Source organism: Castor canadensis, chromosome 6 (assembly GCF_047511655.1).
Source record: "Castor canadensis chromosome 6, mCasCan1.hap1v2, whole genome shotgun sequence".
Classification (NCBI taxonomy): domain Eukaryota; kingdom Metazoa; phylum Chordata; class Mammalia; order Rodentia; family Castoridae; genus Castor; species Castor canadensis.
The window spans coordinates 6,874,373-6,901,457 of NC_133391.1; the positions used below are offsets into that span (position 1 = coordinate 6,874,373).

The 27,085-nt window shown below is 46.6% G+C and overlaps 2 protein-coding genes across 2 annotated transcripts in view; one reads left to right on the top strand and one right to left on the bottom strand.

The window, feature by feature from the left end:
- Positions 1 to 28: 28 nt before the first annotated feature.
- On the bottom strand, positions 29 to 6,484 carry Gpc2 (glypican 2). Its single transcript, XM_020176462.2, has 10 exons — positions 6,135 to 6,484; positions 5,287 to 5,445; positions 4,666 to 4,988; positions 3,831 to 3,911; positions 2,970 to 3,132; positions 2,598 to 2,728; positions 2,253 to 2,399; positions 2,018 to 2,157; positions 1,757 to 1,932; positions 29 to 995 (listed from the first exon to the last, which is right to left on the bottom strand). The coding sequence occupies exons 1-10, from the start codon at positions 6,298 to 6,300 to the stop codon at positions 736 to 738; spliced, it is 1,746 nt and encodes a 581-aa protein (XP_020032051.1). The 5' UTR covers positions 6,301 to 6,484; the 3' UTR covers positions 29 to 735.
- Positions 6,485 to 8,462: 1,978 nt separating this feature from the next.
- Positions 8,463 to 27,085, top strand: part of Stag3 (STAG3 cohesin complex component) — a 28,175-nt gene continuing 9,552 nt past the window's right edge. Inside the window, exons 1-24 of the mRNA XM_074075603.1 lie at positions 8,463 to 8,632; positions 10,133 to 10,235; positions 10,702 to 10,818; positions 12,894 to 12,990; positions 14,083 to 14,159; positions 14,448 to 14,652; positions 15,055 to 15,206; positions 20,286 to 20,359; positions 21,172 to 21,295; positions 21,762 to 21,860; positions 22,071 to 22,150; positions 22,472 to 22,579; positions 22,819 to 22,933; positions 23,043 to 23,148; positions 23,319 to 23,422; positions 23,689 to 23,781; positions 23,900 to 23,989; positions 24,218 to 24,418; positions 24,539 to 24,609; positions 24,708 to 24,795; positions 25,356 to 25,436; positions 25,515 to 25,607; positions 25,744 to 25,912; positions 26,016 to 26,137. Coding sequence (XP_073931704.1) covers positions 8,463 to 8,632; positions 10,133 to 10,235; positions 10,702 to 10,818; positions 12,894 to 12,990; positions 14,083 to 14,159; positions 14,448 to 14,652; positions 15,055 to 15,206; positions 20,286 to 20,359; positions 21,172 to 21,295; positions 21,762 to 21,860; positions 22,071 to 22,150; positions 22,472 to 22,579; positions 22,819 to 22,933; positions 23,043 to 23,148; positions 23,319 to 23,422; positions 23,689 to 23,781; positions 23,900 to 23,989; positions 24,218 to 24,418; positions 24,539 to 24,609; positions 24,708 to 24,795; positions 25,356 to 25,436; positions 25,515 to 25,607; positions 25,744 to 25,912; positions 26,016 to 26,137 — 2,739 coding nt within the window. The remainder of the gene's footprint in view (positions 8,633 to 10,132; positions 10,236 to 10,701; positions 10,819 to 12,893; positions 12,991 to 14,082; positions 14,160 to 14,447; positions 14,653 to 15,054; positions 15,207 to 20,285; positions 20,360 to 21,171; positions 21,296 to 21,761; positions 21,861 to 22,070; positions 22,151 to 22,471; positions 22,580 to 22,818; positions 22,934 to 23,042; positions 23,149 to 23,318; positions 23,423 to 23,688; positions 23,782 to 23,899; positions 23,990 to 24,217; positions 24,419 to 24,538; positions 24,610 to 24,707; positions 24,796 to 25,355; positions 25,437 to 25,514; positions 25,608 to 25,743; positions 25,913 to 26,015; positions 26,138 to 27,085) is intronic.

A 27,085-nucleotide genomic window follows, 5' to 3' on the forward strand; every position in this document is an offset into this window, starting at 1 on the left:
ACCTTTTATTTACGAATGAACACTGATTTGAACACTGACATGGAAGTTTGTGAAGGACATGAATGGCAGAGGTAATGAGTGACCCCCCCCACCCCATTTTATATTTATGTTAAGAAACCGACATGGAAGAAAATCAACAGAACTCAGGACCATCAGCCTACTTATACATCCCCAATCCCCTGCCCTGCACCCCCTCAGTACCCAACTTTACCCATTTCTTTTTCTTTTCCCTTTGAGACAGGGTCTCACTATGTAGCCCAGGCTGACCTGGAACTCTTCCTACCTCAGCCTCCTGAGTGTTGGGATTATAGGAATGTACCACCACACTGGGCTAGGCTTTGTCCATTTCTGAGACCAGGTACCCCCATTCCATTAGAGTTCATCCCTCCCCACTTCCAACTTCCTTCAACCCCATCCCCCAATGCCATTTCTAAAACTCTTCGCCCGTTGCCCTTGTTGGGACTGATCACTAAACAGCCCCACCCGTAAAGGGCTAAGACCACACCTCCTTCCTGAATAAATACCCCGTTACCAAATGAAAAAATAAATATTGTGAACACCCACCCACCAATGCCCCAATGGGAATCTCCTGTATTTGGGGCCCCAGCCAGTCACCCACAAAGTCCCTTTACCATTCTCTGTGTAGCCCCCTTCAACTCTTCCCCAGGCCCAGCTGAGATGGGGAGGAGGGGAAAGAGCCATTAACCCTTCTGATGCTCGGGCACCCCTCTCCTGTTATCGAGGTCCAAGCACGACCAGGGCTAAGGGGAAGAAAGTAAGAATGGGTGGAGTCTGGAGGCCAATAGACGTCCCCTGACTCCTGCTCCTGCCCTGGTTGTAGCGGGCACTGCCACCTCCTCCTTTGCCCCCAGGACCGTCCCTCCGAGGAGGACGAGGAGGTCTTGGAAGTCGGGCTGGGGGGGGCACAGGTGCTGTCCCAGCCTTCCAGTCATCTGCATACTGCTGTCCCCCTCCTGAGCCACTGGCATCTTCATCTGCAAGGAGGGAGAGGGACAGATCGGGTGGGAAAGAGAGATGAAAGAGACAGAGGGAGAGAAATTGAGATTAAAAACAGAGAGCGAGCGAGAGAGACACAGGTAAAAGAGGTGGGAGGAAGGCAGGAGAGAGAAAGCATAATCAGACACCAGACATGGGGATGAGAGAAGACGGACAGAAGAAAGAAGAGACGATGAGACACAGAAAAAAGAGAGATGATGAGCGAGGATAAACAGAAAAGACAAAAAAACAGAAGTACACAGACGAATGGGGAAAAGGGTGGGGAGGACCAACAAAGACACAGACAGGAGAGAAAAAATAAATTTGCCTTTCTTCTCTGGCTAATTCCACTTTGGCCTACCCAGAGCCACCCCAGCTTTTGCCCTTTATAAGAGTTTCCTCTGCTCTATAAGAATGTTTGTGTCTCCCACTACACTGTGAACTCAAGGTTGGAGGCCTCCCATTGGTCTATTGCCCCTGGCTTTGAGGTAGGCGCTCAGTAACTGCTCAAGTAAACTGGATTAGATGAAGCTAAGAAAAGCGGCGGGGTGAGGGGCGGGGCTCTCTGAAGCAGTGGGTTGGGTCTCGGAGATATTGGACGTGTCTCTCAGACAGTGGGCGGGGCTTTCGGGGACAGTGGGCGGGGTCTCTGAGACAGTGGGCGGGACTCTCAGAGACAGTGGGCGTGGCTCTCGGAGGCTGTGGGCGGGACTTTCAGAGGCAGTGAGTGGGGCTCTACATCCACGGCTCCGCGCCTCACCTGCGTCGCGCATGTCCAGGTCCTGTCCGAGCGCGGCCGCCCTCATCCTGGCTGTGGCCGCCCGGAGATGCAACCGGCGCCGCCGCGTCGGGACATCGGGGCCCGAAGTGTCCCCTTCCAGCTCCGGGTTGTGGAGCTGCTCGGTCGGGGAGCTCCCGACCACGGGCTTCAGATACCTGCGAGCACATCACCCCCGAAAGCTCCCCTGCCCGTTCACCCGCTCGTCCACCCACCCGCGGTCACCGCGCGCGCGGCTCTCACCGGCCTCGCCCAAGTCCGGTCCAGCAGGGTGCCGCCTCCTGCGAGATGTCCGCAGCCATGCGAGTGTCCTCGCACACGGTCAAGGGCAGCCCAGCCCAGAAGCCCCGCACCCGGCCCAGCCGCTCGCGGAGCTCCAACACCTGTGCAAGAGAAAGAGGGCGAACCGAGCTGCTGCTGGGCCCCGCGTCCACCTCCGCGGTGCCTGCCCACTCGCCCGCCCGCCCCTGCCACGCACGAGCCGGTGCAGGTTGGTGCCCGCCGCCGTCGTGGGGCGCTCCTCCTCGGCCGACGCCCTCCATGGCCGGCTCGCTTCTTCCCAGGGTGCTGGTGCTCGGCGGTGGCGAGCAGGCACTGGGTGGGGGGTCCCGCATTCCTGAAACACCTGTGCACAGAAAGACTCTTCCATACAGCCAGCCCGAAGTGAACCCGCACTCTATCCCCACCATCTCTCTGACACCCCACTCTGTCTCCCACCTCAGGCCTCATGTGCACCTTTTCCTCCCCTGTTCTTGGGTTGATACCAAGCACTATTACCCCACCCTTTACCCCAGGCCTCACCTCCACCTTCTCCTCCCCATACCTTGGCTGCCACCTTCACACTGTTTTCCTGCAGGTGCATCAAACCCTCTGAGATTCTCACCCCAATGGACTCAGCAGCCAGCTCAAAGGAAAAGGGCCCCTGGAGCTTTTCAGCTAGCAGCAGGAGACCATCTTGAGCAAGGGGGAGAATGAGAAAGGGGGGAATATGAAAAGAGGTGCACTGAACAAGATGTCCCCACAAATCCTCATGGGAAAGGAGAGAAGTGTTGGCAGGGGAACTCACATAGAGAAGAGCCCCCTCCCTCATATTCTACTCTCAGTATGGCTTTAGGCCCCCTCCTCCCTTACACACACAGCCCACAGCCTTACTCGGGGGCCCTCCTCCATCCCCAGCTTTCTTGGGCCCCCTCACCCAGATAGCTGCCCCAGTCAGGTTCCAGTCCCCTGCTGCTGAGACAGCCCTGGGCCACATTGAGGCAGAAGCCCCTGCAGGGCATAAGTGAGGGGACTCCCCGGCAAAGGGGGCAGCCAGTCAGACGCATCAGAGCCTGCCTGCAGCCTTCAGATACGGACACCTGGGGGTAGAGAACTGAGCTGTGCATCCACGAGCACCTTGGCAGCTCTCAGCCAAACCTGGTGCTGGGCACAGGAGAGTCAAATACCCCATTCCCACCTCCCCAGGCTCTGTGTGATCTGTACCACAAGACTGTCACAACTGAGGAAGGAGGTTCCTAGGGTCCAAGTCAAACATTCTGCGTCATGGGGGTATGTTAGGAATCCGAGGGAAGGTTCAAGGGCAAGAGTGAGCCGATCATGGCTGGGAAGGAGGAGGTCGGAGGTAAGGCTGGAAGATTCGGGGTCAGGATGGGTGACCAAGGGAGGCCTTCAGCGTCAGGTAAGGGGGAGACATTGAAGGAGCCTAGGGGATGGGGGCGGGGCACAGAATTCCAATCTTGGACTGTTATGGAGATGAACAGGCCTTCAGAAGCTGGCAGGGGGTGTGAGTCACCAGAGGGCAGGAGAGGGTCAGAGGTCTTAGGAGAGGATGTCATGACCCAGTGGAGACTTGTTGACTCTGGCTTTCCTCCTTACTAATTTACTCTGTGATGCCAGGACCTGGAGGCTAATATGGGAAGGCTGGGGTCTCTCCCGCCAGCTGGTGCTTATCTCTTTCTCATGGGGTCTCTCCCACTTGTGCCTCTTCCTCCCTGTGCCTACCCACCCTCGACCCCATCCACCATGGCCCCCCACACACACTTTGGCCCCCTCTAACCTTAAGTGCTTCACTGACCACATTTTTTCCAGTCTCCAGGCCCTGGACAAAGGCCCGGGCAGCCACCAGGGCCCGGGTTATCTGGAGAAAGGGAGAGAAGGTGAGAAAAACAAAGTTGTCATGGGTCAGTCAAGACTGCGTATGTGTGTTTGTGGGGAGGGTAGTTTTGAGAGGTTATCTTGGGGTGGGTAGAGTGTCAGGTGGTATAGAGAAGCAGGTTCAAAAGACCCAAGGGAATTAAAGTCTAGAATGCTCCAGGGGAACTGGGTTTGGGAAGAGATGGAGGGATCATATTGCACAGGGCTGGGAGACAGAGAGACTGTGTACCAGGAACTGAACTTGAATCCAGAAGACTGGATTCACTTACTGGCTATAAGACCTGAACCTCTGGGAGCCCCATTTTCCTCATTGGTAAAATATCTCAAAGACTTATGACAATTAAGTGAGATACTACTGGGGAAAATGCTTCTCAAGTATTGAATGTCTAATTCATGTTTAGTTGAACTAGAGGAAGTCATGACAGTAAGATCAAGGAGTTGGCATAAAGGTGGCTGGGGATTGAGAGCAGGTGAATGTTTGTATAAAACTAAGGCAAAGAATGGGTAAAACTCCCAACTGGTGGACGAATTCAACTGAATGAAACCAAGGAGCATTGGGTCCGTCAGGTATAAGTGAGGCTTGAGATAGGAGTCACCAGGTCAAAGATGGCCAAGATGTAGAATGGGGAAATTATGAGGTCAGAGGTAACTTGAGCACAAAAGGGAAGAGAGGGGGTTTGGAGGTGAGTGGAACACAGTTTAGAGGTGGCTGTGTCTCAAGCCTCAGAACCCCTCACCTGCAGGCGGAGGCGACGGGGTGAGTCCCCGAAGGGCTGCAGAGACCCATCAGTAGTTGAAGTGAGGCGCGTGAGGCAGAGCAGGAAGTCAGGGGGGAAGCTGTATTGTGGGTGCAGCAGGGGGAAGGCTCTCTCCAGGAGCTGTGCCCAGAAATCTGCCAAGGTGTCATCTAACCCCTCACCAGACTTCTCATAGTAGTCCCGCAGGCGAGAAAACAGACCATTGAAGATGAGGGCGTGCTGGGAATACAGGCGGCCATAGGAGTGCGTGAAGAGCTGGACCAAGGAATGCTGGGATATGGACAGCATCTCCCGAAAAAACTCTAGCAAAGGCAGGGAGTAGGGGCAGATGGTTGAGACCACGGAAGGGGAGAACAGTGAACGAGCAGAGGCAGGAGAGGATGGGGATGGGGAGAAGAGAAGAGACAGTGAATTAGAAACTGAGCAACTCTCAGGAGACCCAGGAGATGGCAGGATCCTAGAAAGAGTCTGGGGTGGAGACTAGGGACAAACAAAGCTGGGAGGGGTGGACTGCTTTAGGATTGAAGTAGGAAGAGGGGACAGGAAGATTGTTGGGGTTACAGGCACAGAGAGGAGGTGTGTAGTGCATTTGGTCCTCACCATTAAACTTTCTGTGCCGGGCAGCCAGCGTGTGAACCAGAAAGGAGCCACTGTCCTCCACCAGACCTCGGAAGGTGGCTTCAGTTTCTCTGATAAGCTTCTGCTCTGTCTCACTGGAACAGCAGGTGTATTCCTGGGGGCAGATCTGCAGGTGCTCACCTGGACAGAGGAGGCAGGAATGGCGGCAAGGGATATTATGAAATTCCTTTCATCTACCCTCTATCTCTGGGAGCTGTCCTTTCTCTTCTACCGGTCTGAGCTTTTTTTCTTTTCTTTTTTTTTTTCTATTGTCTTCCTTCTTGTCCCTACCTAACCCCTTATTGTCCCCTCACTCATCCCAAGTCCACCGCCCTTTGCCATGGTATTATCTATTTGACAGCTGCCCTGATTAGTGATCAGAGTGTCCTCAGATGACACCCTCCCCAACATTTCACACCCCTGGCCTCAAAGGAGTTGATGGGACAGCTTCCATGGGATGAAGAATGTGATGGGTTTGCTGGAGTGGGTGGGGTTACCTGGTGAGCAAGAAAGTATTATCATAGAAGCTCACAGAAATAGTGAAGGGAACCTGGCTGTGAAGACTAGGGACAAGCAAAGCTGGGAGGGGGTGGATTTCGGGGCGGGGTGCAAATTATCAGGGGGATCCCGAGGTGGAGGAGGAGTAACAGCTATGTGAGCAGGAGGGTACTGTGATCCTAGTAAGGAAGTTACAGGACGACGAGAGCGATCACAATGGGATGAGAAGATTATTATAACGGTCACTCTGAAACGGAAGAGTTATTGTGAGACAGGGAGGACCCACCCCCGCCCCCCACCCCCGATTCTCTAGTCTTCCTCTTTCTTCTCACCTGAAATTAGGGCGGGAGGGATTAGGTTTAAGCTATATCCCCGTGCCCCCAGCACCTGCCGGGTCTCTGCACAACTCCTGGTGACCTTTGCCTCGCTCCCAGGTCCTGGTCCAGGACCGGGACACAGAGGCAGCAGCAGAAGCAGGAGAGATCGCAGCGCGAACATAGCTGCAGCCTCCCTGGGACAGCAAAGTGGGTCCTAAAGGGGAAAGAAGAGCAGCCCAAACTCCAGAATCCGGTTCTCGGCCGCGGGATCGCTTTGCCAGCCAGAGAAAGAGCACGACCCCCGAAAACTGAGCACCCAGCAGGATAGCTGGACCAGGCGGCATCTGCGGAGACAATGGGAGCAGGGAGCCGGACAGGGGGCGGGGCCCGAGGCGGGGCCCTGCCAATGATAATAAGAAGCAGGCCTGAGGGGCGGGGTCAAGGGAGAAATTAAGCCAATGTAGTGGGGAAGTTCGGCAGTGGGGCGGGACGCGGCCGTACTAAGGAGGTTAGCGAGGTGGAGGCGTAGTCTTTCCCAGGGGGCGTGGCTAGCTCGCTCGAAAGGCGGGGCTTGGGTAAAACCCAGCCTATTACAGTGCAGAAGTCAAATCGAAGGCGTGACTACTAGCCTAGCCCGACGCTGGGCCAATGGAGGTGGGACTTTGGGAGCAGAGGGGGCGGGGCCAGGGTGGAGCAGAGTTAAAAGCGGGCGACTGCACATGAACCCACGTGACAGGACCTCAGGCCTGAGGGCTGGTAGCTTTACGAAGCCACCAGAACCGTGTGACTGGAACGTGGTGAGCACGAGCTCGCCGGCTCTCAAGTCTCGCGACAATTCTTAGACCTGAAGGTGGGCGAAAGTTGGTCTCGCGCCTGCGCACAGTGTATTTCGTGCCTTCCCGCGTTTTTTCTAGAGTCTTCTACCACCAGAGGAAGGCAGGCGGTGGTCGTATGTGTCTGAGGTTGGGCGACCACAGAGCCCTGAAGGACTCGAGGCGGTGACTTTCCTCAGTCAGAAGTCACTCTTCGGGGCTCAGACTGTGAGGTTCCCCCTTTGGCCCTACAGTAGCACCCCCCTCCCTCATTGGCCTCCGCGGCCCGCGTCTCGGTGGCGTCCGCCGTGGAGGCCGAGAATCCCACTCCGCGTCGCGGAGAGGCTGAGGGGTCCCAGAGCGGTGGGAAGGCGCTTCGGCCGCCGGGGGCTTCAGGGGGCCCGCCCTGGACTCCCGCCTTCTGGGAACGTGGTGAACGTGCGCCTCCGTTTACTCTCTCGGCGTTCCCGTCCCGGGGCGCCCGCACCCCAAATCATGGAGAGCGGGCCAGCCCGTCCTGAGGGACCAGGACGTGATTTCCAGACGGGGAAGACTGCGCTCTACAGGCCTTCTTCCCTTCTCGCTTCCATTTCCCTCCTCCTCCCCCTTCCTCCCCCTCTCTTCTCTCTCCTCTGCCATACTTGTTCCCTAAGGTGCTGGGGTTTGAACTCAGGGCTTTCACACCAGCACTTACGATGTTGTGTGTGTGTGTGTGTGATGGGTTTTTTCAAGGTAGGGTTCCCCAGCTGTTTTCCCAGGCTGGCCTCAAACCGCGATCCTCCTCATTTTTGCCTCTTGAGTAGCTAGGATTACAGGTGTGAGCCACCCGCGCCAGGCACTTTCCTCCTTCGGAGGTAGTTTGAACCCAGCCTCGGGCTTGCTAGGCAGGCACTCTGACATTTAAGCCTCGCCTCTAGCCCCTTTCTCTTTTCATTTCTCTCTCCCCCTTCCTCTCTACTCCTCTCTCCCTCCTTCTCGCCCTTTCTCATTTCTTTTTTCTCCTCTCCCTCCATCTTTCTTTCTCCAGCCCTTCTCCTCTCTTCCTCTCCTTCCCTGTCTGTTCCCCCTTCCTTTTTTCTTTTTTCCTCTTCCTCTCCCTCCTCTCTTTCTCCAGTTCCTTTCTCTCATTTTTTTCTCATGTGAGCCTAATTCTCTGCACCAGCCAGTTTATGCTGGGAAAGCTGTAAGGGGGCCGTGTCTGAAGCTGCTCTTGTGTGTGCCTTGTGTGCTGCTTGGAGAGAACTGCCACCCCTCTGGCTGCTTTGTTTTATGCGGTGCTGGGGATAGAACCCAGGGCTTCTTGCACACTGGGTGGTATAGAGCTAGGCAAGCTCTATACCTCCCAGTCAGCCGCGGCCCCAGCCCTTAGAGCACTTGTGTCTTTAATATCCTGATGTTATTACGTAAGTGTCTTATTTTTGGTTCCCCCATTCCAGGGCAGCTCCCATGGAGAGAAAGGGAGTGGTCAGCACTGGGGATGGAGAAGTGGTGGGGTAGGAGCCCTTTCTCTCTTTCCCTCAGGCAGGCCACCATGCCTACTTTACGGTCATCTTCCCGGCTTAATAGCAGCTCCTCTCCAAGCAGTGTGTCCTCCCCACTGCAAAATGCTGTACGAGGCTCACAGAGGGCCTTGTCTGCATCTTCTAGCTCCTCCATCAATGTGCCCTGTGATGACAGAGACTCAGACCAGGCTTCAGAGTGGTGAGTGGAAATGATGAGCTGAATTGTGTGGTGGGGCCTCTTCTGTATCCAGGGCAGGTTGCCTCTCATCATTTTTCTGCTCTGGTTGGAATAGGCATGTGGTCCCCGCCAGTTCTGCTGGCTATTTCTTGGCTGCCCTACACCTTATAGGCATCAAGAATAGCACCTTTTATTTATTCATTTATTTATTTTTGTAATACCTGTTTATGACTGACTGATTTAGTTAGGTGGAACTGGGATTTGAACTCAGAGCCTTGTGCTTGCAAAGCAGGTACTCTACCACTTGAGCCATACTTCCAGTCCAAGAATAGTACCTTTTAAAAATAATTAATCAAAAAATAAAGCAAAAAGGATTGCAGGCATGGCTCAACTGGTAGAGCAGTTGCCTAGCAAGTGCAAGGCCCTGATTTCAAACTCCAGTACTGCCAAAAAAAAAAAAAGGAAAAAAATAGTACATTGGTTATTTAATCTTCTCTGTTACCATACATATTGGTACATCTTGTTTTGAATTTGTTCTCCAATGTGTTTAAACTGTCTTGACAACATTTCTGTGTTTAGGTACAAGCACTGGTGGAGACTGGGGAGTGTGAGATTTACAAATAAGCATTTTAGTTGTCTAAAAAATTGTATATACTTTTTAGTTGGTCTCCTGTAGTTCTCTTAATTGAGATTTTGTGAACAGGTTCATCCTTTTTTTTTTTTCCTTCTTTTTGAGGTGCTGGGGCTTGAACTCAAGGCCTACACCTTGAACCACTTCACCAACCCTATTTTTTTGGTGTTTTTTTTTTTTTTTTTGAGATAGAGTCTCATAAACTATGCTCAGTCTGGCTTTGAACCAAGATCCTCCTGATTTCTGTCTCCTGAGTAGCTAGAATTACAAGTGTGAGCCACTGGTGCTCAGCACAATCTATCCTTATCTTTCATGGTTTATGAGTTTATTCTAAGAAGGTTATCATAATATATTTTGTTTTTTTTAATCTTTCCAGGGAAAAAACCTAATCCTCATACAAGTTCTACTTTATCTCACTTATTTTAATTGACCTCTGAATCATTTGTGTTTCTATCTGTGCAGCTGTTGGGGACTAGTTTATATCAGTGTTATAAACTTTACTCACTAGAATGTGGTATGTTTCAAGGAGTGAGATGTGACACCAGGTACTCCTATTAATGTATAAGTGATACATGACTTCCTAAGCCAGGCTGATTTCTTTTCCACAGAATCATTCCTCTGCCTGCGAATATCACTTGATTCTCTTTATTTGGAGAGAATATTAGGAAAGGGTTGTCCTTAATACATTTCAGTTCTTCATCTTCATTGTTCTCAAGTGAAAGTTGTCTTTTTAGACTTTGTCCCTACTTTCTTGTATCAGTAAGCTCGTTTCTTAAAATCTGAATATGCTTTTCTCATGAAGGTAGGGTAGAGATAAAGAAATTATTTGTTGACTCTTCACATAGAGGGAATGGGTTGGTTGTATTTAAGGAAAACTGTACTCCATATAGGGATAGTCACTCTCTGTCAGCTGATGAAGGCAGTGACTTTGAAGATAGCTTGAGAAGAAATGTGAAGAAGAGAGCAGCAAAACGACCACTCAGAACAACCCCGGTGAGTCAGTTTTATTTCATTTTTGAACCTGGTCTGGGAGTTGGCAGAAGAAAACCTAGAGGAGACTCAGGTAATATGGTTAATGGAAGGACAAACTTAATAGAGTCTTAAAGGACCGAAGTAGGAAGAACACAAATTTTGAGGAGAAAAGAATAAGAGAAGAGACCATCATAGAGATACAGGAATGGAGCTCACACACAGACTTTTTAAAAGGAGAAAAGGTTAGGAAGAATCAAGTTCACAGCAGTATAAAATCAGTTTTTTTTTTTTCAGTTCTGAGACAATATTGGAAATTTTGCCGTTTAGTTGGCAGCTTAAGCTGACTTGTGTGATAATGATACCAAAGTGAATGTTAACATCACTCACTGGGAGAAATGACCCAAGCCTTGTACGCATATATGAATAATAAAACAATAAAAAAAACACTCACTTTTTTTTGTATGCTAATCTTTTTTGTACTTACTAGGTGGCAAAATACCCAAAGAAGGGGTCCCAAAGTGTACGTGGTAATGGCCAGAAAGAAGCAGCACCACCAACCAATGATCTCTTTGATGCTGTGAAAGCTGCCAAGAGTGACATGCAGGTAAAGCAGTGTGCCACTTCTGTTTCTTGATACCATCTCACTCTTTATAGGGTAGGAAGATGAGACGTGTTTACAAACTTAATTCTATGTAGACATTGTAGCAATTATGCCTGTGTCCCAAGATGAGACCATGGAGAGAACTCCTTGAGTGATATAAGGGAGACCTTAGGTGAGAGAGAATGTTATTTGCCTAAAGATACCATAGAACAGGAGCAGTTTCGCTTTTATTGATTGGTAGAGCAGGTCAGGAAAGACCCCGGATGACCTAGGAAGCCTTGGTAAGGGTGGCAGCTTGTCACTTGTTAGCTCTACCTTGACAAATATATCTAATTGTTTTTCCCTCCCCACATTTTTAATGTTTTTATTGCACATGTATCATCTAAAAATATACAAAGTCACATGTATAGTTTAAAAAATAAAAACACTGGGCTGGGGATGTGTCGTAGAGGCAGAGCTCTTGCCTAGTATACACGGAGGCCTTGGGTTGGAACCCTACCATAGCAAAGAATAAAAACAGAAACAAAATGATCACCCAAGTCTCTTGCCCCCAACTCAAGAAATGAAACATTAATAGCGTTATAGAGGCCCCTTGTATGTATTCTCTCCTCCCTAGTCCTCAATCCCCTTACCACCCAGAGATAACTACTAGACTGAATTTTGTGTTTAGCTTTGTTATTATAGTATTATCACCAACAAATGTGTTTCTTGATTTATATAAGTGAATTAATCACTAGTCTTCTATGACTTGTTTCCATTAACATTGTTTGAGATTTATTCGTATTGATGTGTAATGTAGATTTTTATCATTTTAGGGAAGTATTTTAAATTATCAAACATGATGTTTTGATAGTTATTTGTCTTATAACTGCATTACATTATAGCCAGAGAATGTGGTCTTTGGTTTGTAGAGACAGCTCTGTGACCTAGTATTTAGTTAGTTTCCAAAACTGTACAGGTACTTGAAGAGAATGTGTGTTCTCTAGTTGTTGGATGAGGTGTTCTGAATATAATACTATTTTGATATTTCTGCTGTTGTTGGCTTTATTTTTTGTTTCATTTTGTTCTCTGTAATAAGTCAATAACAGGTGTGTTAAAAATATATGAAGGTTTTCAGTTATTCTTGTATTTGTGCCCATTTGTCTTAAATATTTTGAGACTTTTAAAGTTGTATACAGGTTTATTTTATATATGTTTTTGGTGGTGCGAGGGTTTGCTATCAGGGCCCAGACTGGCTTTGAACCACCATCTTTCCTTTCTCTACCTCCCCAGTAGCTGGGTTTACAGGTGTGAGCCATCACGCCCGGTACATACAGGTTTATAATTGTTACCTTCCTAGTAAATCAAACCTTTTGTTTTATTCTGTACTGACACTCTTCCAAAACATGATTTGTTTGATATTAATATATCTTAATACTAACTTTGTTTTTTGTTAGTAATTTGTCTGGTTTTATATCTTTTTTGCTTTCAGTTTTTCTGTGTATATTTGGGGTCTGTCTTGGTATGTATCTGGAGTATGTTCTGTTCTTTATCCATTTTGTTAATCTGTGCTTTAACTAGAGTGTAATACCTTTACATTATTGTCACTGTTGATAAATTTTTTAACTTTTGCAGTGCTGGGAATCAAACCCGAGACCTGTTGCTGGCTATACCCCCAGCCCTTTTTGATACAGGGTCTTGCCATGTTTCTCAAGCTGGCCTTGAACTTGTTTGCAGTCCTTCTCGTGCCAGTGGGATTGCAAGCATGCACCCCTATGCCTGTCATATTAAATTTATTTCTAACATTTTGTGTGCCTCAACTTCTTCTTGCCTATTTCCCACTTTTACTTGACTTTATTTTAGATGTCTGTCTTTGATGAGGACCTGAGCACATTTTAACTCCAATTTATATGTTGCGCAGTGTTTTAGTTCTGTTCCCTTTCCCCATCAAATTAGACTTCACTGTTTTATACAGTGTATGTCCAGGGGCTGGTGGAGTGGCTCAAGTGGTAGAGTGCCTGCCTAGCAAGCATGAGGCCCTGAGTTCAAATTCCAGTACTGCCAGAGAGAGAGAAACCAGTATACATTTTTTTCCCTAGTCTTTAGTGGATGAGTGGCTGGATAACTACAAGCAAGATGAGAGTGCAGGATTCCTGGAGCTCATTAATTTTTTTGTCCGATCCTGTGGATGTAAAGGTGAGGAAACTTTCTACCCTTTCTGATGCCCAGTCTTTTGCTGTTGTGTTATGAAACTCTTCCTCCATTTAGATGAGTAGGATTAGACATCTTGTAAATAAAGGAAGAAAATAAAGCATATGAAGAGCTTTACTTATTCAGCTACATTTTTGAGGGGTAAATAAGGGAAGTAATCCAGTAGGGAACTGTGTTTGTTTTGAGGCAATACTTTTTGGGGAACAATAATCATACTTATGTAATGCTAGTGATATTCACAAATTTGAAAGTGTACTATCAGATAGATGCCTTTTAACCTTTAATGAAATAATCTCTTACTCTTAGTCCTTATTTCTCAGTCATTTCACCTAGATTTTTCCTCTGAAGCTATGGAGCCCCAAGATCTAAATCATGGCATAGTTTACTGAGGCAGATAATATCAGTAGGGTTGTATCATAAGAATCCAGCAGCTGAAGCCAGGCGTAGTGGTGCCAGTCTGTAATCTTAGCACTGGGGAGGCTGAAACAGAAGGGTTGTGAGTTTGAGGCCAGTCTGGGCTACTTGGTGAGACCCTGTCTTAAAAAAAAAAAAAAATCCAGCTTAGTCTTTTTTTTTTTTTTTTTTGCTGTTTTCTTTTTTAAAAAAATTGTTAGGGGAGTCTTTGTTTGGTGGGACTGGGGTTTGAACTCAGGGCTTCACACTTGCAAAGCAGGCACTCTACCACTTAAACCACAACCTCCAGTCCATTTTGCTCTGGTTATTTTTGGAGATGGGTGTCTTGTCAATTATTTCCCCATACTGGCCTTGAACCTTGATCCTCCTGATCTCAGCCCCTCAAGTAGGTAGGATTATAGGTGTGAACCACCAGTGTCCAGCTTGTTAGGGGTCTTTTTAAAACCATAGTTTTTCACTACTTGATTCCTTTGAGTCTTCTCATGAGGTTACCTCCTAGCAGATATACAATTGGATGGTGGCAGGCTTATGACTAGAATTCAAGTCTTGTCATTCCTCACCTAAGCTCTTTTTCCTATGTTCCCTAGCTCATCTTCACATGTATCTGTAAATGATTGATACGTACTACTTTTCTTTTAAGTATCTCATCTTTCCATTCTTCAGGCACTGTGACCCCTGAGATGTTCAAGAAGATGTCCAACTCAGAGATCATCCAGCACCTGACAGAACAGTTCAATGAGGTGCAGAAATATGATTAGGATCCCCTTGCCCTTTTATTTCAAAAACATAAGGCCTATTACCCCATTCTTTCTGATTCTGGGAAATAAGGTAGTTTTTAAAAGGAGAGCTGATCTCTTGGAGCTAAAAGGGACCCATAGACATGATCTGTTATGCCTCTGAAATTGGGGAAAGTAACAGAAAATGAAGTCTGTTAGAGATACATGTTAATAAAGTGTTTTGACGTCCAAGTTCCTGTGGCTTCATGATCCTGATAATAACTTTTTTTTTTTTCTTAAACTCTTCTGTAGGACTCAGGGGACTATCCTCTGACAGCTCCAGGTTCATCCTGGAAGAAGTTCCAGGGAAGCTTCTGTGAGTTTGTGAGGACTTTGGTCTATCAGTGTCAATACAGCCTCCTCTATGATGGCTTTCCTATGGACGACCTCATCTCCCTGCTTACTGGCCTCTCAGACTCCCAGGTTCGTGCTTTCCGTCACACTAGCACTCTGGCTGGTGAGTATTCATTACTCTGTAGGCTATCCTAGAGATACATAGGACTTTCTTCTCTGGTTCTGGATCTTCCTTCCCACCTGCATTTTAACTCTTTATTTCAGTTCCTTGGTACTTTTATTCCAAATGTCCGTGCAATTTCCCACTAGTGGACACATGAAAAGGAGTAGATCACAGTAACAGTCCAAATAGCTTTCTCATAGTTCACCCCTTGGAATATGCTAATCATTAAAAGAAGACCAAAAGAGTTGAGGGGAAAAGGCTACTCCAAGGCAGAGAGTCTTAGGACTTTTGGGTCATCATGCTTTAGCTTTTCAATTTCTTTGCCCTTTTTTCTTTTTCTTTTAAGCTCATGCTCCCTCCTCTGATTTAAGCAATGATTTTCTTGTTTTTCCTGACTCAAAGCCATGAAGCTTATGACCTCCCTGGTAAAAGTTGCCCTTCAACTTAGTCTGCACAAAGACAATAATCAGCGCCAGTATGAGGCAGAACGAAACAAGGGGCCAGAGCAGAGAGCACCTCAGCGACTGGAGAGCCTGCTGGAGAAACGCAAAGAGGTGAGAAGTACTCCCTGCCTCTTACCTCCCTCCCTCTCAGCTTCCATCTGCTGTTGACACAGACCACCTTTGTAGGCACCAACTTCTCAGTAAGCACAGGCCCAGGCAGCCTTTCAGATAAGAAATTAGAGTCTGGCAACAGCTTGCTAGATCCATCCTGTCAGAGGTCATTATGTGTTCATCTTGTTTCTGGCATACAGGCTCAAAATTCATGTATAATTTATACTGTGTTTAGATTTTTCTGTTACCTCCACTTTTTTTTTTCTGAGTAGCAGCGGGGTTTGCACATTTATTTATTTTGGGTGGTACTGGGGTTTGAACTCAGGGCCTTGAGTCATGCCTCTACTCCTCAGTATCTACTTTTGTTCAGTTTTCACTTACCTGCATTCATTATCAGCAGTGTTTAAGTGTTATACCTATATGTCATGCAAAGAGTTTAGTTTTGACCTTCATGTTAAATGTGAATTGTGGAAGTCACCACAGGAGCACTGAAATCTAACCACTGACTGAAGGTCAAGTTATCAAGGAATGGAAAGAGCACAGGCGTTTCACTCCTTTCCAACTAAAAATTCTGTTCTACTTAGCTGCTAGTTCCATGGCTTTATATAGCCTCTCAAAGTTTCAGTTTCCTTTTCTTTAAAAGGGATAATTCCACCTTTTTTTTTTTTTGACTGGAATTTGAACTTGGGGCCTCACGCTTGCCTAGGGAGGAACTCTACCACTTGAGCCACTCCACCAGCCCTATATTGTGGATTTTTGAGATAAGGTCTTGGGAACTACTTGCCCAGACTGACCTCAAACTGTGGTCCTCCTGATCTCTGCCTCCAACTGGAATTGTAGGCATGAGGGCACCAGGCTAATTCTACCTTTTATGAATTTTAAAGGGTCAAGGAAATTGCCTAGCCAGGCACTTGGTAGGTATTTGTTTTGTTTGCCTTTGTGTTAGTCAGACTTTCTCTCACTGTGACAAATACCTGAAAGAAATAGTTTAGAGGAGGAAAGGTTTAGAGGTTTCAGTTCATGGTCACCTGACTCCATTTTTTTGAGCCTGAGATAAGGCAGAACATCATGGTGGGTAGAGCACTTGCCTAGCAAACATGCAGCCCTGAGTTCAATCTTCAGTACTGCCCCCCACAAAAAAAAAAAAAAGAGAGAAGAAAACATCATGGTGAAGAGGGTGTGATGAAACAGCTGCTTAGTTAATGGCAGCCAGGAAGCAGAGAGGGGAAGGGTCCAGGAGCAAGGATATACCTTTCAAAGGCATGTCCCCACTCAATCACTTCCTCCAAGTAGGCTCCAACTCCTAATAGCCCATTTGTCTGTGAACTCAGAACCATCCTGATCATTCACTTCTCAAAAGCCTATCACCTGGCAAGCAAGGCTTTGACACATGAGCTTTCAGGGAATGTTTTTAGATTAAAATTTTAACACCCTTTACACTTAAGACTACTGGAGGACATAGCCCTAGCAAAATCTATTTTTTTGTGTGTGGTATTGAGGTTTAAACTCAGAGCCTACACCTTGAGCTACTCCACCAGCCCTTTTTTGTGATGGATTTTTTTCAAGATAGGGTCTCGTTTCTGGGCTGGCTTCAAACCACGACCTTCCTGATTTCTGCTTCCTGACTAGCTAGGATTGCAGGCATGAGCCACTGGCACCTGGCCCTAGCAAAATCTCCACTGATTAAACTTCAAACAGTTGGATCTTTCATGAGCTGAACACTAATGTTTCCTTCCTGCTCTCCATTAGTATCGGAGACTTCCCCCAACATGAGGTTGACAGGACATACCATACCAAATTGTACCAGTTGGTTGTTTTCCCTACTCTCATAAAAGATCTCTTCTAGCTCACACCTGTAATCCTAGCTATTTGGGAAGATTGAGATTGCAGGCCAGCCTGGGGAAACAAAGTTTGCGAGCTGGGCACCAGTGGCTCATGCCTGTAATCTTAGCTATTCAGGAGGCAGAGATCAAAAGGATCATGATTTGAGGCCAGCCTGACCCTATCTTGAAAAGGCCCAATACAAAAAAGGGACGGGTGGAGAGCACCAGCCTAGCAAGCATGATGACCTGAGTTCAAATGCCAGTACCACCAAAAAGAAAAAAGTTTGCGAGACCCCATCTCATCTCAGTGGAAAAAAGGTGAGCATAGCATCATGCGCCTGTCATCACAGTTACGGTGCAAAGCGTAAAATAGGATCACGCAGTCCAGGCTGGCCTGGGTAAAAACCCTATGTCCAAAATAACCAGAGCAAAAAGGGCTAGAGGCATGGCTCAAGTGATAGAGTGGCTGCCTTGCACCCACAAGGCCCTGAGTGCAAACCCCAGTGTCATAAAAAAAAAAAAGATCCATTATGTATCGTTAGAGAAGGAAACTTTTATTCCCTCATTCTTACTTGCTGTTTTTCACTGTCAGGGTGATATTAAAGGCCTACATATATTAATAGGTTTGTCCAGTAGTCCTTTGTGTACAGTAGTCCTGCATTAATGTTCAGATTTCCTTTTTTTTTCCTCTCCCTGCTGGAGTTTGAATTCAGAGCTTGTTCTTTGAGATGGGCTCTTACTAACTTTTTACCTGAGCTGACCTTGATTCAGGTTCTCTTTCTATGATTTCAGTGTTTGTGATTAGCCAAAGTCCAAAAACATATACAGTACAATAAGATATTTTGGGAGATACAGCATTCACATAACTTGATACAGTGTGTTACAGTTATTTTTTATTGATATCTTACTTTGCCTAATTTATACACTTTATCACAGGAACATGTGTATAGAAAGAAACAAGATAGGCTGAGCATCCCTAAACTAAAAATATGAATTCAAAAATAATCCAAAATCCAAAACTTTTTGCCGGGCACTGGCAGCTCAAAAAAGCTGTTATCCTAGCTTTTCAGGAGGCAGAGATCAGAAGGATTGTGGTTCAGAGCCAGCCTGGGCAAATAGTTTGTGAGACCCTATCCCAAAAACATCACCAAAAAAAAAAAAAAAGGGCCGGTGGAGTGACTCAAGGTATAGGACCTAGGTTCAAACCCTAGTACTGAAAAAAAGGAAAAAAAAAAAGCAAAAGCAAAAAAAACACCTTTTGAGTACTGAATAACAAAAATTTAGAAAATTTTGCATTTTGGAAATTGCAAATTTTGGAGTTTAGGATTGTGTTCACTTAACCAGTAAAATGTATGCAATATGTTCCAAAATCCAGAAAACTCCGAAATCTGAAGCAGTTCTGGTCCAAATCATTTCAGATAAGGGTATTAAGTTTATATGTATAGGTTTTAGTACTGACTAGTTTAAGCATTCACTTTGGTGTCATGGAACATATCCCCTATGGATAAGGGGAGATACACTAGTGTGAATGTTTGTTGTTTGTCTTTTCTGGGTTCTTGCTTCAATTATCATTTCCCTTTTTTTGATCTCATTGTTTTCTTCTCTCCATTTATGAATGTAGTGGGCCCTTAAATCTTCCTTCACTCTGCTTCTTTGTGATCTACTCTATCCTTGTAGGGTAGTCCTTCCTTAGTCCCACTGAATAGATCCTCCTTGTTCCCTTGCTTCTATATCCCCATTTCTTTTTCCTTTTTTTTTTTTGATGGGTTTACTGGAGGTTGAACTCAGGCCCTCGCCCTTGCTACCCTTTTTTTTTTTTTTTTTTTTTTTTGGTTATTTTTGAAATAGGGTCTTGCTTTATACCCAGGCCGGCCTGGGCGGTGATACTTGTATTTATGTTTCTACATACCTCAGATGATAGGCGTGCATCACCACACCTGGGTTTTTATTGGTTGAGATGGGGTCTGGCCTTGAACCACAGTTTTCCCTATTTCTGCCTCAGTATCTAGGATTACAGGCATTTATTTGAAATTTTTCTCTCCAAACCAATAATCCTGAGCTTTCCTCAGTCTCCCTTTTCCAGATTTCTATAAAATTTCGTTCTGATCTATCTTTCCTATTTCCTTCCTTCCTTTTCCTCTAAATGTGAAAATTTTCAGACATTGTGACAAGTAGAGACACTGGTGTAACAGGTACCATCTACACATCATCTAGTTGAAAAACTAATATTCCAACATATTTGCTTCATCTCTTTTTTCCTAGTTTGTAGTAAATTACAGACGTTGTTCCTTCAATCCCAAAGGTTTAAATATGTCCTCCAAAAGCTAACATATTTTTGCATAAACCCCAATACCAACTGCACATTCAAAAATTAATTATTCCCTAATATTTTATAATTCTAGTTCATACTTAGGTTTTCCATTTGTCCCCTAAGTGCCCTTTATATCTAGTTAATTCCAACCCAGTAAGGACTATGCATTGCATTTGGTTGTTGTGTTTCTTAGGCCTCTTTAACATTTTTTTTCGGATAGGGTTCACTTAAGTAGCACAGGCTGGCCCCAGACTTGCTAAGTAGCTCAGGCTGGCCTCCTGAGTACTGGGATTACAGGTGAGCACCACAATGCCTGGCTTTCTCTTTTAATCTGATGTGGAACATTTGCCTTCCCCATTTTTCCTAGTGTATTGATGTATTGAAGAGGTGGGATCATTTGTTTCAGAGAAGTTTCCCTTTCTTCTTATAATTCTGCTTCCTTGGTATCTATTACTCATCAATCTAGGATTTCTCAGCAAAGGTACTATTGACATTGGGTACCTGTTCTGGGTTTATATGATGTTTAGCAGCATCGCTGGCCCCTCCCTGCTGAATGCCAATAGTACCCGGCTATCTACCCTAAGCATCCTCTGAAGGAAAAATTGCCTGGTTGAGAATCACTGATCTAATCTCTTGCTTCTCTTTTTTCGTAGTTCCACCACTGCTATCAAATTGCATTTATTAAAAATTAATTTTCTCAGTTATTTAAATTACTCAAAAACATAAGTATCAGGGCTTCTGAATAGAATAACCACACAAAAGGACATTAGTTGACAACACTGCTTCTTCTAGAATTAGAAGACTTTATAGTGAACTTGGGGGGAATACCAAGGGTTCACTCTATGTCCTCTAGTAAATAGAAAGTAGGTAAAAGTACTTTCCTGTATTTTTTCCTTCTGCCGTTGAAGTATAAGAAAGACTGATCCGTTCCTCCCTGTTTTCTAGCTACAAGAGCATCAAGAAGAAATAGAGGGGATGATGAATGCCATCTTTAGGGGTGTCTTTGTTCATCGATACAGGTGAGTTAATGGACTCCTCTCACTGAAGCTGCTGCTCCTTGTTCCTGGCATCTGTAGAAGTGACCTTTCTAACCCTAAATTACTTGGTTTGTCTCAGAACTCATGAAGCTGGAATAAAAACTCTAAAAAAACAAATGTTTAAATGAGTACCTCTTACCCCCGTGCTTACAAAAAATCTTTTGTAATCTCTTCTGGGAGAAAAAAATAAAGGGTAAAGTGTTTTGTAGTATTCTGCTTTAACTTTGACCAATACTGGCCCTGCCTCTTACCCTTGTTTTTTCTGGAGTTGGAGACTAGAGAGGGTAAGGGCAAAGATGGCTTTTCTGAGGCAGGTCTGTGGCTTGGCAAGCCTTTGCCTAGCCCAACCTGTGGTTTCACTGTGCTCAGGGGTGTTTGTGTCTAAAGAACTGGTAGAATTAAGATAAAGAAGGTATAGTAGTTCTCACTTTTGTCTAGATTTGACATCTGCCTTTCTCAAACCCTTCACCTGGTTTTGTCTTTTCTGAATATAGAATTAAAAACACACACAGTTTAGCCAATAATTTAAAAACACCTTCAAAAGGAATGTGATAAGATTGTGCGGGACTGGTTTAACATTTCACAGGCTGGTTACAGAAAGAACCACTTTCATGTGCTTTGTGTATCACATATGTTTCTACATTTTGCGTTAATTAACATTGGAAGGAGGGAATGAAAGGCATGGGTCCTGGTGTTTCATGAGGAAGACAAATTCTATGAGAAAGAACTGTCTGGTATGATGGAAAGAGAGTTTGGACAGAACATGATGAGAGTTGACTTATCTCTCTGTCTAGGGACATCCTTCCTGAGATCCGTGCTATCTGCATTGAGGAGATTGGGTGTTGGATGCAAAGCTACAGCACCTCTTTCCTCACTGACAGCTATTTAAAGTACATTGGCTGGACCCTACACGATAAGGTAGGCTCAAGTCAGTCTCCTCCCTGTTCCCTTCATCCTCTTACCTGCCCCAGGACACTTCAGGTTCTCCTGCTCCTGCCACTTATACATTTCATCTAGTGAGCAATGATCAATCCATCAAGGCACTGAATCTTGCTATCCCCACTTCTGAGGGAGTTAGGGTAAGGTAGAAGAGAGAAAAGTATATCCAGGAGACAAAATGCCTTCAAACATGATGTGCCATGGAGGAAAAGCAAGAAAATTGGTGCATTGGTAACACAAAGGATCCTTTTCATCATGATTATTTTATTCTCCTGTGACCCCTTTGTGTTTTGAGCAATACAGTTGTTCATTGTCTTCTTATATCTCTGTATCTTTAGTGTCAGGGGCACCCAGGCCCAGATTGAGGAATCTAAAGGGTGGATGTAGGATTAATAGGGATGTGGTCAGCAATGTTTCCCTTCTCCTGTTTGTCCCACTTCAACAGCACCGGGAAGTCCGTCTGAAGTGCCTGAAGGCTCTGGAAGGGCTGTACAGCAACCGGGAGCTGACTGCACGCCTGGAGCTCTTCACCAGCCGCTTTAAGGTAAAGTGGTAACAGAGTTCCTAAGCTTGACTCTTGCTGTGGTGTTCCATTTCCCCTCCTAAGATTTCCCACCTTGTTGCTTTGATGTATTGTTACCTATTCCAGTATCTACTCCTTCACCCTCTCTTTAGGAAACTTTCAGATTCTAAGAGAACATGTTGTTTTAGAATGGGTACAGTGAGGTAAGGGGTGATGTTCTCCTTCCAACAGGACCGGATGGTTTCCATGGTCATGGACAGAGAGTATGATGTGGCAGTAGAGGCTGTCAGGCTGCTGACTGTTATCCTGAAGTGAGTTCTGGGAAGTGGGGAGGCAGCATCTCAGACTTAACCATTCTGGCATCGGGCAGCCCCTCCAGAGTCCTGTCCCCTCCTGTCATGGGTTGACTTTTCCTTATGTGCAGGTTGGAAGACAGAGGTCATTCCTGAGTTGCGGGATCAAGGGGGAACTTTCCTGTCTTCTCTAACTCTCCATACTCCTCTGTCTTCCACACTTCACTTAAAAGTTCTCTGTGAGTCATAGCCTTGTTGTTTTTGCCTCGTTTTGTTCCTAGCCCCAGTTTTGTGAGAGGACAGTGTCTGCATCCACATGTTCTTCTTTTCTCTTGGTAGGAACATGGATGGAGTGTTGACTGATGCAGACTGTGAGAGTGTCTACCCTGTCGTGTATGCCTCTAATCGTGCCCTGGCCTCTGCTGCGGGAGAGTTTCTGTACTGGAAGTGAGTGGAACTCCTCATGCGTTTCTTTTGCACCATCATTTTTGTCTCCCTTACCCGCTGCTGTTCTGCCTGAGGACGCCCCATACATACCTACCCTAAGTCTCTGTTGGTGTCACCTTTCCTGTCAACCCCATGGGCTTTCCTTGTTCCTTTGTCCACTCCCTGGGCTGTTCCTTCCCTCTGTGGTGATTATTGCTTTCTCACTTCCTCCTGTGCTGTGCCGTGTGTCCATCCCACAGGCTTTTCTACCCCGAGTATGAGGCAAGAGCAGTGGGTGGAAGAGAGCGACGCCGGAGTCCACACATACAAAGAACTTTCTTCCACCTTCTGCTGGCCTTCTTTGTGGAGAGTGAGGTAATGTGTGACGGGAATGTGTGGCTGTTGTGCCTGAGACCTAGGAGTAGAGGCCCTGGAGCAGTTTCATGTGGCATCAGTAGGTAACATAATGCATCTTCTCTCACAGCTCCATGATCACGCTGCTTACTTAGTGGATAGCCTGTGGGACTGTGCAGCATCTCAGCTGAAGGACTGGGAGAGTCTGACAAGCCTACTACTGGAGAAGGATCAGAGTACGTGCTACATGGTAGTCAGGGATTGGCACCCCACACATCTTTGTGTGAACTGGGAAGAGATTTGTGCATGACCTTTAAATGATAACAGAGGTGGTATGTGGGGGTTGTGCTTAGAAATGGAGGGCAGTCAGTCTGTGATTCTGCTTTTGATCTTCCTGCCAACCTAGACCTGGGCGATGTGCAGGAGAGCACACTGATAGAAATCCTTGTGTCCAGTGCCCGGCAAGCTGCAGAGGGTCACCCACCCGTGGGTCGGATCACTGGGAAGAAGGTATGGCACAAGGGGTGCATTAGGTAGGTTTTATCATTATCAAAGCTAAGCAGATATTGGGCATCATTACTCCCTAGGTCCTGGGTTAAGGCATTCCTTCTGCCCCTTAAAAAATCCCAACTACAGAAAAAAAAATGTGAAGGGAGCTACTGCATTCTCTTTTCCTCCATGGGCAGAAAAGGTCACAGGGAGGAGGGATGCACAGATACACCCTCTGGACCAGTGTTTTTTCACCCTTCCCCATCCCACAGTGTCTCTAATTCCAGGGTTTAACTGCTAAGGAACGCAAGCTCCAAGCTGATGACAAGATGAAGCTGGCAGAACACCTCATCCCTTTGCTGCCTCAGCTCCTGGCCAAGGTAGAGCTGCCCTGTTCTGCCCAGGCACAAGCTAGTGAGGGCATAGCCCTCATGGAGGGATGAGGAAGATTAGCAGTCTGTTAGTTAACAGACAGGGCTGTTCCCACAACCACCACAGTTCTCGGCGGATGCAGAGAAGGTTACTCCCCTGCTGCAGCTACTCAACTACTTTGACCTCAGTGTCTACTGCACTCGACGCTTGGAGAAGGTGAGGATGCAGCAAGATCTGTTTTTGCTATACTTTGCTGCTGCTCCCCTGGTAGGGCCACAGGTTCTGCCAGCATCTGCTACTTTTAAAGGGCCTGGGTTCCAGAAGAATTGGTAAGCCCCTCCTTTTTTAGACATTTTATCCATGAAGTTCTTCTTCTAGCCCTGTTTGTCCCCTCCCTATCTCTTACCACTCCACATTGTCTTCTCTTACCTTTTTCCCTTTCAGCATCTAGAGCTGCTCCTGCAACAACTTCAGGAAGTGGTGGTGAAGCACGTGGAGCCAGCAGTGCTTGAGGCTGGAGCACATGCCCTCTATCTGCTCTGTAAGCCTGAGTTCACGTTCTTCAGCCGGGTGGACTTTGCCCGCAGCCAACTAGTGGATCTGCTGGCTGACCGCTTCCAGCAGGAGTTAGATGAGCTACTGCAGGTAGGAGCTGGGGCAAAACGGCAGGACCCCCCAACTAGGGTGGAATAGGGCCTGAAGATAAGGAATGTGGATCGCTGAGCTCTTTGGAAAATCTACTTGTGGACCTTCTTTCTCCCTCAGTCATCCTTCCTAGATGAGGATGAGGTGTACAGTCTGGCAGCCACGCTGAAGCGCCTCTCTGCTTTTTACAAGTGAGCAGTGCCCCTCTTGCTCTCTATTTCTCCTTGTGTCTGGGGACTTAGTTCCCTTTGTTCTGTTCCAGCCTAATACCTCCCTTTTTCCCACAAAGTGCTCATGACCTGACTCGCTGGGAACTTTACGAGCCATGCTACAGACTCCTCCGGAAGGCTGTAGACACAGGAGAAGTTCCTCGCCAGGCAGGTAGATTTGTGATGTGGAGGGAGGGAAGGCGTTCTTCAGGGCCTGTGTTCTGGGTGACAGGCCCAGTCTCAGGGTGTGGAGTGGACACACACAGAAAGATCAGGTGGGCTCCCTCCTTCCATTCCTCTTTGGGAAAGTGGACAGTGCTTCAGTGCCTGAAGATAGCTGTCCTCTCGGGTTCCTAGGAGTCAAGGAGAATATTGAGGGGATACTGTAAATAAATTAGGGAGATGTGACATTTCTGTCTGGGTAGAGGCCTCTGAAGATTGTCCAGAATATCAGTTCTCCAAAGTATTAATTCTTTTCCACTGAAAAGAAATTCATTTTTCCAGTCTCATTTTCTGTCTGTCATTTGTGTGTGTGTGTGTGTGTGTGTGTGTGTGTGTGTGTGTGTGTGTGTGTCATTTTCTGTCTGTCATTTGTGTGTGTGTGTGTGTGTGTGTGTGTGTGTGTGTCTTCCCCAGGCCCCTCACTCACTCACTGTCCTTGCTCTCTTGTTACCTGCATTTCACTCTCCTGCCCCAAACCTCATTTTGGTGATATTGTATGGTTACAGGTTATCCTTCCAGCCTTGACACTTGTCTATTTTTCCATTCTCTGGACACTAACTCACATTTCTGAATCAGCTGTTTCCCAGGTAAGAAGGGGTCTGAGGAGGGGAGTGGGCATGTGGAGCCTAAGTCTTCATTCTTCCTTCAAGCAACTGTCTCCACAGAAGCAGTTGTCGAGTCTGAAGGGCAGAATGGTGGCCTTCTGTGAACTCTGTCAGAGCTGCCTCTCTGATGTGGATCAGGAGATCCAGGAGCAGGTGTGTATTCACTCTATACAGAGTCGAGTGTTCCTGCTACCTGAGGAGACTCTGTACCACAGAGACATTAGCTGTATGAGTCTAATCTTGGTAAATATTTTGGTTTTTAATTTCCTCTCCCCATCACTCCCAACAGGCTTTCATCTTACTAAGTGACCTGCTTCTCATCTTTAGTCCTCAGATGATTGTAGGGGGACGGGATTTCCTTAAGCCCCTCGTCTTTTTTCCTGAAGCTACTCTCCAATCTGAGCTAGCCAGCTTCCTCATGGACCATGTCTTCCTCCAGCCTGGAGACCCAGAGAGTGGTACTCTATTCCTGGGGTGCAGGAAGGGTTTGGGATTGGGCCTGGCTCAGGAATTGATTGCAGGAGGCCTAAGCTTGTGATTGGTTCTGCCTTTGACAAGCAGATCATGCACAGATAGAGCAGCTGCACCAGCGTCGCCGCCTCCTGGCTGGGTTCTGCAAACTGCTGCTCTATGGGGTGCTAGAGCTGGATGCAGCCTCAGATGTTTTCAAGCACTACAACAAGGTATAGTGAGGCCCTACAAACACAAGAGGGGGAACCGAGTTGAGCACAGCCTCAAACACTATAGCATCTTAGAAAGGCAAGAGAGGGGAGCATCTGAGGGGATCAGGCTAAAAGTAGGAGGGAACCAAAGGAGGAGTTTAGAATAAAAGGACAAAGAAGAGAGACTTAGTAGTAGATAATTATAAGAGAAAAGCTGTTAAGACACTCATTGAAGGAGAAGTACTGTATTCTTCCTCTCCTAAAACCTATTTTTTGTCTGAATCCAGTCCATGGAATGGGGTAATGTCAGAAAGTAAAAAGAATGGAAGAGGGACCAGTCCTCACAAGATACTTAGATGCATATCTCCAGCTCCCCCATGTGCCACTGTATTGATCTTTATTTATTGGGTGTGTCATGTGTGCCAGGCCTGCCAGGTGCTGAGGACACTGGAGGGAGCAACAGAGAGAAGCTCTTGTTGTGTGGAAGGAACAGATAGGTTTCAGTGCTTCATCAGGGTGGATGCTGGCAGGCTTGCTTATTCCAAGAATTGGACTCAGAGTTTCTTCTCTTGTGTTTTTACCTAAACTCTGATTATTGTTTTTTTTTTTTTGGAGGGGGAGCAGTACTAGGGTTTGAACTTAGGGCATCATGCTTGCTAGGCAGGAACTCTACCACTTGAGCCATACCCAAGCCCTTTTTGGTTATTGTTCAGGCAGGGTCTCACATATTTGCCCAGGAATGGCTTCAGACCACAGTCCTACGTAGCTGCAATGACAGGCGTGTGCCACCACCCCCAGCTTGTTTTGTTGAATGGGGGAAGAGGGTCTTGCTAACTTTTTTTCTTTTTTTTTTTTCCTTGTCTTGCTAACTCTTTGCCCAGGCTTCATGAGTAGCTGGGAGTACAGGTGTGAGTCACTGTGCCTGGCTTTGTACCTATTGGTTAGAGATTAGGTCTAGTCTGATTTTTA